This window comes from Salmo trutta, chromosome 20, assembly GCF_901001165.1.
Source record: "Salmo trutta chromosome 20, fSalTru1.1, whole genome shotgun sequence".
In the NCBI taxonomy this organism is placed as follows: domain Eukaryota; kingdom Metazoa; phylum Chordata; class Actinopteri; order Salmoniformes; family Salmonidae; genus Salmo; species Salmo trutta.
The window spans coordinates 7088962-7105049 of record NC_042976.1 but is presented as its reverse complement, the minus strand read 5'-3'; the positions used below and the strand labels follow the sequence as shown (position 1 = coordinate 7105049).

The following is a 16088-nucleotide window of genomic DNA, read 5'->3' as shown; positions in this document are numbered from 1 at the left end:
ACAGGGACCATTTTTTACATTTTACATTTTAGTCATTTAGCAGACGCTCTTATCCAGAGCGACTTACAGTAGTGAATGCATACATTTCATACATTTTTTTTTTCCTGTGCTGGCCCCCCGTGGGAATCTACCAACTGAGCTACAGGGTAGGACAGGGGCCAGTGTAGGATAGGGACCAGAGTAGGACAGGGACCAGTGTAGGACAGGGACCAGAGTAGGACAGGGACCAGTGTAGGACAGGGACCAGAGTAGGACAGGGACCAGAGTAGGACAGGGACCAGAGTAGGACAGGGTCCAGAGTAGGACAGGTGCCAGAGAGCCATAGGGAGGGTACATCTCTCAGTTAGCAGCAAGCCTGACTGCCACAGCAAGTGTTCTGTCTAGTCTGCAATTCCCCCAGCAACTCCCCCAAAGCACTCCTCTTCAGAAAGCAATCTCCCATGGTTACGGGAATGCAGCAGTAGCTCCTACACAGCACAGCATACCTGGGCGTGCCACATGTTTCCTGAACCAATAGAGCCTTGGCTTTCTCACTCTACCTCATGGATAATTCATGAGCCACCATCAGAAAAGCTCCAGACTCCAGTGCAATGTCCTGTTTCTTGGTTGCTACGGTGATACGGCAGTTCAGTTCACAGACCAAGACAGAAGAAGAAGAAAGGCTTCAGCTTCACACCAACAACTAAAGGCTTCAGCTTCACACCAACGACTAAAGGCTTCAGCTTCACACCAACGACAAAAGGCTTCAGCTTCACACCACGACTAAAGGCTTCAGCTTCACACCACGACTAAAGGCTTCAGCGTCACACCACGACTAAAGGCTTCAGCTTTACACCACGACTAAAGGCTTCAGCTTCACACCACGACTAAAGGCTTCAGCTTCACACCACGACTAAAGGCTTCAGCTTCACACCACGACTAAAGGCTTCAGCTTCACACCACGACTAAAGGCTTCAGCTTCACACCACGACTAAAGGCTTCAGCTTCACACCACGACTAAAGGCTTCAGCTTCACACCACGACTAAAGGCTTCAGCTTCACACCACGACTAAAGGCTTCAGCTTCACACCACGACTAAAGGCTTCAGCTTCACACCACGACTAAAGGCTTCAGCTTCACACCACGACAAAAGGCTTCAGCTTCACACCACGACAAAAGGCTTCAGCTTCACACCACGACAAAAGGCTTCAGCTTCACACCACGACTAAAGGCTTCAGCTTCACACCACGACTAAAGGCTTCAGCTTCACACCACGACTAAAGGCTTCAGCTTCACACCACGACTAAAGGCTTCAGCTTCACACCACGACTAAAGGCTTCAGCTTCACACCACGACTAAATGGCCTAACATTTAAGCCCCATAAGCTGACCCTAAATAAGAATTCTAATTCACTGTTTACAATAGCGTCGCAAAAACTGGCTCATGAGGACCGCCACAGGAAAGGAAGACCCAGAGTTACCTCTGCTACAGAGGTAAGTTCATTAGAGTTATCAGCCTCAGAAATTGCAACCCAGATAAATGCTTCACAGAGTTCAAGTAACAGACACATCTCAACATCAACTGTTCAGTGGAGACTGTGAATCAGGCCTTCATGGTCGAATTGCTGCAAAGAAACCACTACTAAAGAACAGCAATAAGAAGAAGGGACTTGCTTGGGCCAAGAAACATGAGCAATGGACATTAGACTGGTGGAAATTTGTCCTTTGGTCTGGAGTCCAAATGTGAGATTTTTGGTTCCAACCGCCGTGTCTTTGTGAGATGCAGAGTAGGTGAACGGATGATCTCTGCATGTGTGGTTCCCACCATAAAGCATGGATGAGGTGTGATGGTGTGGGGGTGCTTTGCTGGTGACACTGTCTGTGATTTATTTAGAATTCAAGGCACACTTAACCAACATGGCTACCACAGCATTCTGCAGCAATACGCCATCCCATCTGGTTTGGGCTTAGTGGGACTATCATTTGTTTTTCAACAGGACAATGACCCAATACACCTCCAGGATGTGTAAGGGCTATTTAACCAAGAAGGAGAGTGATGGAGTGCTGCATCAGATGACCTGGCCTCCACAATCCCCCGACCTCAACCCAATTGAGATGGTTTGGGATGAGTCGGACCGCAGAGTGAAGTAAAAGCAGCCAACAAGTGCTCAGCATATGTGGGAACTCCTTCAAGACTGTTGGGAAAGCATTCCAGGTGAAGCTGGATGAGAGAATGCCAAGAGTGTGCAAAGCTGTCATCAAGGCAAAAGGTGGCTATTTGAAGAATCTCAAACATAAAATATATTTTGATTTGTTGAAAACTTTTTGGGTTACTACAGGATTCCATATGTGTTATATCATAGTTTTGATGTCTTCACTATTATTCTACAATGTAGAAAATAGTAAAAATAAAGAAAAACCCTTGAATGAGTAGGTGTTCTAAAACGGTAGTGTGTATGTATGTATAGGGGGTTTGGGGGCACCCCGGCTTTACGGGGTCTGCAGGGTACGTGCAAAGCCACTGCTTAAAACTAACTATAAGTTAAGTTGTAACTATAAAAAAATATATAAGATGTGTCAAATAAATGATAACCAGCCCAGGGCTCCAGCTATGCATTTGGTTTGCTAACTTGCTAGCCAAGTGGCTAGATGTCAAGATCAAGCTTCTTGGTTACAATAGAGATATTCAACCCCCTCCTGGATTCAAGATCCCTGTTGCCAAAATAGTTTTGTGCTCACAATTATTATATCTATTTTTAAATAGTGCTCATTGTGCACATTCGGTAATACCGTAAACCCCGTTATGGTACAGAAACGGTATGAAAATCCAGATACCATCCAATCCTAGAGAGATCACCTGCAGGCTGTGCTGTTGGAGCTACTACTACCAACCAGTCAGTCCCACTCTTTCTCATGGAACCAGAGACTGAATCAGTCCACTAGTCACTGTTCCCAGAGCAGCTGACTGTGTCTAACTCTGTGTCTGGTGGTGGGCAGGTTGGTCACTAATTACCTGGCGGCTGTCGCGCTGGGACGAGGAGGACGACGAGGCGCTCTTGTGTGTAGGCGTCTTGTGGTGGCGGATGGGCGTGGAGCTCCTCTCCTCGGCGCTCATTGTGCGGTGGCTGCCCTGGCTGGGGTTCCTGTGGTGGTGGTGGGACATGGTCCCCCTCCCTCTCTGTGAGTTGCTCCCTGACTGTACAGGACTGTCTGTTCCTCCCTCAGCAGCAGCTCCAGGCTGCGCGTGTCAACAGCATTATCTCAGGCAGTTATGCAGCACACTTCCCCCGGCTCACGCTCCTCTCATCTGCAGCACAGACAGAGACAGAGAGACATACAGACAGGAAACAGACGTTAGACTACGTTAGGTTAACCCCTCCTCCCCTCACTGTTTGTGTCAACATAGCCAGTAACACTTGTCAAAATAGTCTGAATTAATATAAGATAAATAAAAAAAATCTGCAATTAATTGACTTTTTGCCAACGAGGACTAAGTCGCACAATGTTACATTTACAAAGACGTTTGGTGCAGTACTTTTCAAGTGAAAGAATGTGCATGAAAACTAGTCGTCTCGTTGAATGACCAGAAACACTTAATTGAAGAATCCCATCAATAGTTCCCTACTAGGGGTAGTACTGTTGACCAATCACTGATGAAAGGGCGTAGACTTCAACTATCGAAATTTGACTTCCCTCAAGAAAAAAATGTGTGCGCACGAACAGCTCCCCCCAAAAACCCTGCAGAACACCAAAACGAACAAAAACGTCACAAAATGTTGTCATAATATGTCAACTGGGAAGCATACGGTCAGATTTAGCGTTTGGGCCTCTGCCAACTTTTTGAACCCATCCACCAATCTAAATTCGCTACCCGAGCCAGCAGCAGGACTCGATTAAATTTTTAGAAATCTGGATTTTCAACCCTATTCTGCTCTAGTTACAGTTTGCATCACCATTTGTGTTACCTTTAGCCTTTAATGATGTTTGTTATGGTGAGAAATGTGACGTACTCTACATGTCACTCATTATCCACTCTGGACTGCAGTGGTGTCTGGCCTCCTATCACTACTCTGCATGTCTCTGTCTCCCACCCAGTATAACTTGATCATCGCCCTTGTCTCAGACAGAGATGAGACACAGGACACCCACTTAACATTTCTTGCCCACTCAGCCTTGTAAATTATCCAGTTCTGTTGTGTGGCAGAACGCCATGTATCCAGTTAATTCATGAGCGTAATCAGCATCTCGATTGAGGTGGGAAAACTAGCCATCTCAGATCCCACAGGCAACATAAATCCCTCTGCATCTAATTACCATTATGATAATGAGTTAATGACGCCAATCGGGTGAGGATACCAAATCAATACAAGACAGACACAGTGTCTATGCAGTACCAGTACCTGGAACACCAACAAGACAAAGTGTCTATGCAGTACCAGTACCAGGAACACCAACAAGACACAGTGTCTATGCAGTACCAGTACCTGGAACACCAACAAGACACAGTGTCTATGCAGTACCAGGAACACCAACAAGACACAGTGTCTATGCAGTACCAGGAACACCAACAAGACACAGTGTCATTGCAGTACCAGTACCTGGAACACCAACAAGACACAGTGTCTATGCAGTACCAGGACCTGGAACACCAACAAGACACTGTCTATGCAGTACCAGGACCAGGAACACCAACAAGACACAGTGTCTATGCAGTACCAGGAACACCAACAAGACACAGTGTCTATGCAGTACCAGGACCTGGAACACCAACAAGACACAGTGTCTATGCAGTACCAGGAACACCAACAAGACACAGTGTCATTGCAGTACCAGGAACACCAACAAGACACAGTGTCATTGCAGTACCAGGACCTGGAACACCAACAAGACACAGTGTCAATGCAGTACCAGGACCTGGAACACCAACAAGACACAGTGTCTATGCAGTACCAGGAACACTAACAAGACACAGTGTCTATGCAGTACCAGGAACACCAACAAGACACAGTGTCTATGCAGTACCAGGAACACCAACAAGACACAGTGTCATTGCAGTACCAGTACCTGGAACACCAACAAGACACAGTGTCTATGCAGTACCAGGAACACCAACAAGACACAGTGTCTATGCAGTACCAGGAACACCAACAAGACACAGTGTCTATGCAGTACCAGAACCTGGAACACTAACAAGACACAGTGTCTATGCAGTACCAGGAACACCAACAAGACACAGTGTCATTGCAGTACCAGGACCTGGAACACCAACAAGACACAGTGTCTATGCAGTACCAGGAACACCAACAAGACACAGTGTCATTGCAGTACCAGGAACACCAACAAGACACAGTGTCATTGCAGTACCAGGACCTGGAACACCAACAAGACACAGTGTCATTGCAGTACCAGGACCTGGAACACCAACAAGACACAGTGTCTATGCAGTACCAGGAACACCAACAAGACACAGTGTCTATGCAGTACCAGGAACACCAACAAGACACAGTGTCATTGCAGTACCAGGAACACCAACAAGACAGTGTCATTGCAGTACCAGGACCTGGAACACCAACAAGACACAGTGTCATTGCAGTACCAGGAACTGGAACACCAACAAGACACAGTGTCTATGCAGTACCAGGAACACCAACAAGACACAGTGTCATTGCAGTACCAGGAACACCAACAAGACACAGTGTCATTGCAGTACCAGGAACACCAACAAGACACAGTGTCAATGCAGTACCAGGAACACCAACAATACACAGTGTCTATGCAGTACCAGGAACACCAACAAGACACAGTGTCTATGCAGTACCAGGAACACCAACAAGACACAGTGTCATTGCAGTACCAGAACCTGGAACACCAACAAGACACAGTGTCTATGCAGTACCAGAACCAGGAACACCAACAAGACACAGTGTCTATGCAGTACCAGTACCTGGAACACCAACAAGACACAGTGTCTATGCAGTACCAGTACCTGGAACACCAACAAGACACAGTGCCTATGCAGTACCAGTACCAGGAACACCAACGAGACACAGTGTCTATGCAGTACCAGAACCTGGACCACCAACAAGACACAGTGTCTATGCAGAACCTGGACCACCAACAAGACACAGTGTCATTGCAGTACCAGGAACACCAACAAGACACAGTGTCATTGCAGTACCAGGAACACCAACAAGACACAGTGTCATTGCAGTACCAGTACCAGGAACACCAACAAGACACAGTGTCATTGCAGTACCAGGACCTGGAACACCAACAAGACACAGTGTCTATGCAGTACCAGGACCACCAACAAGACACAGTGTCTATGCAGTACCAGGAACACCAACAAGACACAGTGTCATTGCAGTACCAGGAACACCAACAAGACAGTGTCATTGCAGTACCAGGACCTGGAACACCAACAAGACACAGTGTCATTGCAGTACCAGGACCTGGAACACCAACAAGACACAGTGTCTATGCAGTACCAGGAACACCAACAAGACACAGTGTCATTGCAGTACCAGGAACACCAACAAGACACAGTGTCATTGCAGTACCAGGAACACCAACAAGACACAGTGTCTATGCAGTACCAGGAACACCAACAAGACAGTGTCATTGCAGTACCAGGACCTGGAACACCAACAAGACACAGTGTCATTGCAGTACCAGGACCTGGAACACCAACAAGACACAGTGTCTATGCAGTACCAGGAACACCAACAAGACACAGTGTCATTGCAGTACCAGGAACACCAACAAGACACAGTGTCATTGCAGTACCAGGAACACCAACAAGACACAGTGTCTATGCAGTACCAGGAACACCAACAATACACAGTGTCTATGCAGTACCAGGAACACCAACAAGACACAGTGTCTATGCAGTACCAGGAACACCAACAAGACACAGTGTCATTGCAGTACCAGAACCTGGAACACCAACAAGACACAGTGTCTATGCAGTACCAGAACCAGGAACACCAACAAGACACAGTGTCATTGCAGTACCAGTACCTGGAACACCAACAAGACACAGTGTCTATGCAGTACCAGGACCTGGAACACCAACAAGACACTGTCTATGCAGTACCAGGACCAGGAACACCAACAAGACACAGTGTCTATGCAGTACCAGGAACACCAACAAGACACAGTGTCTATGCAGTACCAGGACCTGGAACACCAACAAGACACAGTGTCTATGCAGTACCAGGAACACCAACAAGACACAGTGTCATTGCAGTACCAGGAACACCAACAAGACACAGTGTCATTGCAGTACCAGGACCTGGAACACCAACAAGACACAGTGTCAATGCAGTACCAGGACCTGGAACACCAACAAGACACAGTGTCTATGCAGTACCAGGAACACTAACAAGACACAGTGTCTATGCAGTACCAGGAACACCAACAAGACACAGTGTCTATGCAGTACCAGGAACACCAACAAGACACAGTGTCATTGCAGTACCAGTACCTGGAACACCAACAAGACACAGTGTCTATGCAGTACCAGGAACACCAACAAGACACAGTGTCTATGCAGTACCAGGAACACCAACAAGACACAGTGTCTATGCAGTACCAGAACCTGGAACACTAACAAGACACAGTGTCTATGCAGTACCAGGAACACCAACAAGACACAGTGTCATTGCAGTACCAGGACCTGGAACACCAACAAGACACAGTGTCTATGCAGTACCAGGAACACCAACAAGACACAGTGTCATTGCAGTACCAGGAACACCAACAAGACACAGTGTCATTGCAGTACCAGGACCTGGAACACCAACAAGACACAGTGTCATTGCAGTACCAGGACCTGGAACACCAACAAGACACAGTGTCTATGCAGTACCAGGAACACCAACAAGACACAGTGTCTATGCAGTACCAGGAACACCAACAAGACACAGTGTCATTGCAGTACCAGGAACACCAACAAGACAGTGTCATTGCAGTACCAGGACCTGGAACACCAACAAGACACAGTGTCATTGCAGTACCAGGAACTGGAACACCAACAAGACACAGTGTCTATGCAGTACCAGGAACACCAACAAGACACAGTGTCATTGCAGTACCAGGAACACCAACAAGACACAGTGTCATTGCAGTACCAGGAACACCAACAAGACACAGTGTCAATGCAGTACCAGGAACACCAACAATACACAGTGTCTATGCAGTACCAGGAACACCAACAAGACACAGTGTCTATGCAGTACCAGGAACACCAACAAGACACAGTGTCATTGCAGTACCAGAACCTGGAACACCAACAAGACACAGTGTCTATGCAGTACCAGAACCAGGAACACCAACAAGACACAGTGTCTATGCAGTACCAGTACCTGGAACACCAACAAGACACAGTGTCTATGCAGTACCAGTACCTGGAACACCAACAAGACACAGTGCCTATGCAGTACCAGTACCAGGAACACCAACGAGACACAGTGTCTATGCAGTACCAGAACCTGGACCACCAACAAGACACAGTGTCTATGCAGAACCTGGACCACCAACAAGACACAGTGTCATTGCAGTACCAGGAACACCAACAAGACACAGTGTCATTGCAGTACCAGGAACACCAACAAGACACAGTGTCATTGCAGTACCAGTACCAGGAACACCAACAAGACACAGTGTCATTGCAGTACCAGGACCTGGAACACCAACAAGACACAGTGTCTATGCAGTACCAGGACCACCAACAAGACACAGTGTCTATGCAGTACCAGGAACACCAACAAGACACAGTGTCATTGCAGTACCAGGAACACCAACAAGACAGTGTCATTGCAGTACCAGGACCTGGAACACCAACAAGACACAGTGTCATTGCAGTACCAGGACCTGGAACACCAACAAGACACAGTGTCTATGCAGTACCAGGAACACCAACAAGACACAGTGTCATTGCAGTACCAGGAACACCAACAAGACACAGTGTCATTGCAGTACCAGGAACACCAACAAGACACAGTGTCTATGCAGTACCAGGAACACCAACAAGACAGTGTCATTGCAGTACCAGGACCTGGAACACCAACAAGACACAGTGTCATTGCAGTACCAGGACCTGGAACACCAACAAGACACAGTGTCTATGCAGTACCAGGAACACCAACAAGACACAGTGTCATTGCAGTACCAGGAACACCAACAAGACACAGTGTCATTGCAGTACCAGGAACACCAACAAGACACAGTGTCTATGCAGTACCAGGAACACCAACAATACACAGTGTCTATGCAGTACCAGGAACACCAACAAGACACAGTGTCTATGCAGTACCAGGAACACCAACAAGACACAGTGTCATTGCAGTACCAGAACCTGGAACACCAACAAGACACAGTGTCTATGCAGTACCAGAACCAGGAACACCAACAAGACACAGTGTCTATGCAGTACCAGTACCTGGAACACCAACAAGACACAGTGTCTATGCAGTACCAGTACCTGGAACACCAACAAGACACAGTGTCTATGCAGTACCAGTACCAGGAACACCAACAAGACACAGTGTCTATGCAGTACCAGAACCTGGACCACCAACAAGACACAGTGTCTATGCAGAACCTGGACCACCAACAAGACACAGTGTCATTGTAGTACCAGGAACACCAACAAGACACAGTGTCATTGCAGTACCAGGAACACCAACAAGACACAGTGTCATTGCAGTACCAGTACCAGGAACACCAACAAGACACAGTGTCTATGCAGTACCAGGAACACCAACAAGACACAGTGTCATTGCAGTACCAGGAACACCAACAAGACACAGTGTCATTGCAGTACCAGGACCTGGAACACCAACAAGACACAGTGTCATTGCAGTACCAGGACCTGGAACACCAACAAGGCACAGTGTCTATGCAGTACCAGGAACACTAACAAGACACAGTGTCTATGCAGTACCAGGAACACCAACAAGACACAGTGTCTATGCAGTACCAGGAACACCAACAAGACACAGTGTCATTGCAGTACCAGTACCTGGAACACCAACAAGACACAGTGTCTATGCAGTACCAGGAACACCAACAAGACACAGTGTCATTGCAGTACCAGGAACACCAACAAGACACAGTGTCATTGCAGTACCAGGAACTGGAACACCAACAAGACACAGTGTCATTGCAGTACCAGGACCTGGAACACCAACAAGACACAGTGTCTATGCAGTACCAGGAACACCAACAAGACACAGTGTCTATGCAGTACCAGGAACACCAACAAGACACAGTGTCATTGCAGTACCAGGAACACCAACAAGACAGTGTCATTGCAGTACCAGGACCTGGAACACCAACAAGACACAGTGTCATTGCAGTACCAGGAACTGGAACACCAACAAGACACAGTGTCTATGCAGTACCAGGAACACCAACAAGACACAGTGTCATTGCAGTACCAGGAACACCAACAAGACACAGTGTCATTGCAGTACCAGGAACACCAACAAGACACAGTGTCAATGCAGTACCAGGAACACCAACAATACACAGTGTCTATGCAGTACCAGGAACACCAACAAGACACAGTGTCTATGCAGTACCAGGAACACCAACAAGACACAGTGTCATTGCAGTACCAGAACCTGGAACACCAACAAGACACAGTGTCTATGCAGTACCAGAACCAGGAACACCAACAAGACACAGTGTCTATGCAGTACCAGTACCTGGAACACCAACAAGACACAGTGTCTATGCAGTACCAGTACCTGGAACACCAACAAGACACAGTGTCTATGCAGTACCAGTACCAGGAACACCAACGAGACACAGTGTCTATGCAGTACCAGAACCTGGACCACCAACAAGACACAGTGTCTATGCAGAACCTGGACCACCAACAAGACACAGTGTCATTGCAGTACCAGGAACACCAACAAGACACAGTGTCATTGCAGTACCAGGAACACCAACAAGACACAGTGTCATTGCAGTACCAGTACCAGGAACACCAACAAGACACAGTGTCATTGCAGTACCAGGACCTGGAACACCAACAAGACACAGTGTCTATGCAGTACCAGGACCACCAACAAGACACAGTGTCTATGCAGTACCAGGAACACCAACAAGACACAGTGTCATTGCAGTACCAGGAACACCAACAAGACAGTGTCATTGCAGTACCAGGACCTGGAACACCAACAAGACACAGTGTCATTGCAGTACCAGGACCTGGAACACCAACAAGACACAGTGTCTATGCAGTACCAGGAACACCAACAAGACACAGTGTCATTGCAGTACCAGGAACACCAACAAGACACAGTGTCATTGCAGTACCAGGAACACCAACAAGACACAGTGTCTATGCAGTACCAGGAACACCAACAAGACAGTGTCATTGCAGTACCAGGACCTGGAACACCAACAAGACACAGTGTCATTGCAGTACCAGGACCTGGAACACCAACAAGACACAGTGTCTATGCAGTACCAGGAACACCAACAAGACACAGTGTCATTGCAGTACCAGGAACACCAACAAGACACAGTGTCATTGCAGTACCAGGAACACCAACAAGACACAGTGTCTATGCAGTACCAGGAACACCAACAATACACAGTGTCTATGCAGTACCAGGAACACCAACAAGACACAGTGTCTATGCAGTACCAGGAACACCAACAAGACACAGTGTCATTGCAGTACCAGAACCTGGAACACCAACAAGACACAGTGTCTATGCAGTACCAGAACCAGGAACACCAACAAGACACAGTGTCTATGCAGTACCAGTACCTGGAACACCAACAAGACACAGTGTCTATGCAGTACCAGTACCTGGAACACCAACAAGACACAGTGTCTATGCAGTACCAGTACCAGGAACACCAACAAGACACAGTGTCTATGCAGTACCAGAACCTGGACCACCAACAAGACACAGTGTCTATGCAGAACCTGGACCACCAACAAGACACAGTGTCATTGCAGTACCAGGAACACCAACAAGACACAGTGTCATTGCAGTACCAGGAACACCAACAAGACACAGTGTCATTGCAGTACCAGTACCAGGAACACCAACAAGACACAGTGTCATTGCAGTACCAGGACCTGGAACACCAACAAGACACAGTGTCTATGCAGTACCAGGACCACCAACAAGACACAGTGTCTATGCAGTACCAGTACCTGGAACACCAACAAGACACAGTGTCATTGCAGTACCAGGAACACCAACAAGACACAGTGTCATTGCAGTACCAGGAACACCAACAAGACACAGTGTCTATGCAGTACCAGGAACACCAACAAGACACAGTGTCATTGCAGTACCAGGACCTGGAACACCAACAAGACACAGTGTCTATGCAGTACCAGGACCTGGAACACCAACAAGACACAGTGTCATTGCAGTACCAGGAACACCAACAAGTTTAGGCTGTATGCCAGGCTTGCCTCTAATGTAGCACAGGGGGTGGCAGGTAGCCTAGCGTTTAGAAAGTTGGGCCAGTAACCGAAAGGTCGCTAGTTCAATCCCCGAATTTCCAATTCCCGCATGCTTATAACACACACTTATACATGTGAAAAACAGGACAATTATAAGCACCCACCTAATTAATCAATATTATTATTCAATTGTTAGGAGTTAGGAGAAAGATATGTTTTGAATGTATATGGAATGAATAGTCGCTATAGTCATGAGTCAGTGGTTACATTCTATAGCCATCATACTGTATTAGAGAAACATCGCTATAGTCATGAGTCAGTGGTTACATTCTATAGCCATCATACTGTATTAGAGAAACATCGCTATAGTCATGAGTCAGTGGTTACATTATACAGCCATCATACTGTATTAGAGAAACATCGCTATAGTCATGAGTCAGTGGTTACATTCTATAGCCATCATACTGTATTAGAGAAACATCGCTATAGTCATGAGTCAGTGGTTACATTCTATAGCCATCATACTGTATTAGAGAAACATCGCTATAGTCATGAGTCAGTGGTTACATTCTATAGCCATCATACTGTATTAGAGAAACATCGCTATAGTCATGAGTCAGTGGTTACATTATACAGCCATCATACTGTATTAGAGAAACATCGCTATAGTCATGAGTCAGTGGTTACATTCTATAGCCATCATACTGTATTAGAGAAACATCGCTATAGTCATGAGTCAGTGGTTACGTTCTATAGCCATCATACTGTATTAGAGAAACATCGCTATAGTCATCTGAGTCAACAGATCACCGACCATTTCGAATCCCACCGTACTATGCAATCTGGTTTCTGAGCTGGTCATGGGTGCACCTCAGCCACGCTCAAGGTCCTAAACGATATCATAACCGGCATCGATAAAAGACAGCACTGTGCAGCCGTCTTTATCGACCTGGCCAAGGCTTTCGACTCTGTCAATCACCGCATTCTTATCGGCAGACTCAATAGCCTTGACTTCTCAAATGACTGCCTCGCCTGGTTCACCAACTACTTCTCAGATAAGAGTTTAGTGTGTCAAATCGGAAGGCCTGTTGTCCGGACCTCTGGCAGTCTCTATGGGGGTGCCACAGGGTTAAATTCTCGGGCCGACTCTTTTCTCTGTATATATCAATGATGTCGCTCTTGCTGTTGGTGATTCTCTGATCCACCTCTACGCAGACGACACCATTCTGTATACATATGGCCCTTCTTTGGACACTGTGTTAACAAACCTCCAAACGAGCTTCAATGCCATACAACACTCCTTCCGTGGCCTACAACTGCTTTTAAATGCTAGTAAAACTAAATGCATGCTCTTCAACCGATTGCTGCCCACACCTACCCGCCCGTCCAGCATCACTACTCTGGACGGATCTGACTTAGAATATGTGGACAACTACAAATACCTGGGTGTCTGGTTAGACTGTAAACGCTCCTTCCAGACTCACATTAAGCATCTCTAATCCAAAATAAAATCTAGAATCGGCTTCCTATTCCGCAACAAAGCCTCCTTCACTCATGCTGCCAAACATACCCTCGTAAAACTGACCATCCTACCAATCCTTGACTTCAGCGATGTCATTTACAAAATTGCCTCCAACTCTGTACTTAGCAAATTGGATGTAGTCTATCACAGTGCCATCCGTTTTGTCACCAGAGCCCCATATACTACCCACCACTGTGACCTGTATGCTCTCGTTGGCCGGCCCTCGCTTCATACTCGTCGCCAAACCCACTGGCTCCAGGTCATCTATAAGTCTTTGCTAGGTAAAGCCCCGCCTTATCTCAGCTCACTGGTCACAATAGCAACATCCACCCGTAGCACACGCTCCAGCAGGTATATTTCACTGGTCATCCCCAAAGCCAACACTTACTTTACCCGCCTTCCAGTTCTCTGCTGCCAATGACTGGAATGAACTGCAAAAATCACTGAAGCTGGAGTCTTATATCTTCCTCTCTAACTTTAAGCATCAGCTGTCAGAGCAACTTACCGATCACTGTACCTGTACACAGCCAATCTGTAAATAGCCCATCCAACTAACTCATCACCATATTGTTATTTATCCTCTTGCTCTTTTGCACCCCAGTATCTCTACTTGCACATCATCATCTGCACATCTATCACTCCAGTGTTAATGCTACATTTTAATTATTTAGCCTCTATGGCCTTACCTCCCTACTCTTCTACATTTGCACAGACTGTAAATAGATTTTTCTATTGTGTTATTGAATGTACGTTTGTTTATGTGTAACTCTGTGTTGTTGTTTTTGTCACACTGCTTTGCTTTATCTTGGCCAGGTCGCAGTTGTAAATGAGAACTTGTTCTCAACTGGCCTACCTGGTTAAACAAAGGTTAAATAAAAAACTACATTAAAAAAATGGTTATATTATATAGCCAGAAACATCGCTATAGTCATCTGAGTCAATGGTTACATTATATAACCATCATACTGTATAAGAGAAGCATCGCTGATGCATCTTCAGCTGACCAAACCAAAAGTTCCTGGCCCATCATTGGTCAGCCAATCAGTCCATATTTCCAGGCAGGCTGACACCTCAGTGCAGAGTCACTGTGTGAGCTGGCTGTCACCCAGACTCAGTGTATTGATCAAATGTAGTGTAGGCTGCTACTGTGTACAGGGAGAGGGAGACACTGCAGGTTCATTAGACCTTGAGGACCAGAGCTGAATTTCACAGTAGACAACGTAACACATAACAGCAGTTTATTCCACTGGTGTGGCTGAAACCAAAGACAGGAACAGACAACTGACTGGTGGCAGGCCTACGTCTGGTAGAGTGAATAACGGCCTGTGTAGACATGTTGATAGGGTAGAATCAGGGGGCTTGTTTCCAAGCTGCTCCCTCCCACAGGGTATGATTAGTTGTGCGTCTGATCACCATGTTATAGTTCCTACAGGAAAGAGCTGATTCAAAAGGACTCCTTATTTCAATAACAGGATACATCGGTATAGTGTTAACGACACACCCGAGTGTACCAGTCTGTGCACCACGCGCGCACACACACACACACACACACACTTCCATCTATAATTCAGATCCATTTAGCATGTCACCAGCCCCTGTCTTTAACCAACTAGGAACTAAGCTGAGACAAACCCTTAGCCCATTCTGATAATTATAGCTTTCTAATAGGTCACCTCCTCTTCCTCTGTCTAGGAAGGAAACATGGAGATATAGGTCACTTCCTCTTCCTCTGTCAAGGAAGGAAACATGGAGATATAGGCCTATAGGTCACTTCCTCTTCCTCTGTCAAGGAAGGAAACATGGAGATATAGGCCACTTCCTCTTCCTCTGTCAAGGAAGGAAACATGGAGATATAGGCCTATAGGTCACTTCCTCTGTCTAGGAAGAAGAGAAACGTGGTTAGAGCACAGTACAGTAGAGTGCAGTTCAGTAGAGTTCAGTACAGTACAGTAGAGTACAGTACAGTACAGTTCAGTAGAGTACAGTAGAGTACAGTTCAGTAGAGTACAGTACAGTACAGTAGAGTTCAGTAGAGTACAGTACAGTAGAGTTCAGTACAGTAGTGTAGAGTTCAGTAGAGTAGATTACAGTAGAGTTCAGTAGAGTTCAGTACAGTAGTGTAGAGTTCAGTAGAGTAGATTACAGT

The 16088-nt window shown here is 46.4% G+C and overlaps 1 protein-coding gene across 4 annotated transcripts in view; it reads right to left on the bottom strand.

Annotated features, from left to right (window-relative positions):
* Nucleotides 1-16088, bottom strand: part of LOC115155487 (oxysterol-binding protein-related protein 6-like) — a 93880-nt gene that overhangs the window by 53019 nt on the left and 24773 nt on the right. For all 4 annotated transcript variants that reach the window (XM_029702123.1, XM_029702127.1, XM_029702126.1 and 1 more), the window contains exon 2: nt 2992-3285. In XM_029702123.1, coding sequence (XP_029557983.1) covers nt 2992-3141 — 150 coding nt within the window. In that variant the 5' untranslated portion in view covers nt 3142-3285. The remainder of the gene's footprint in view (nt 1-2991; nt 3286-16088) is intronic.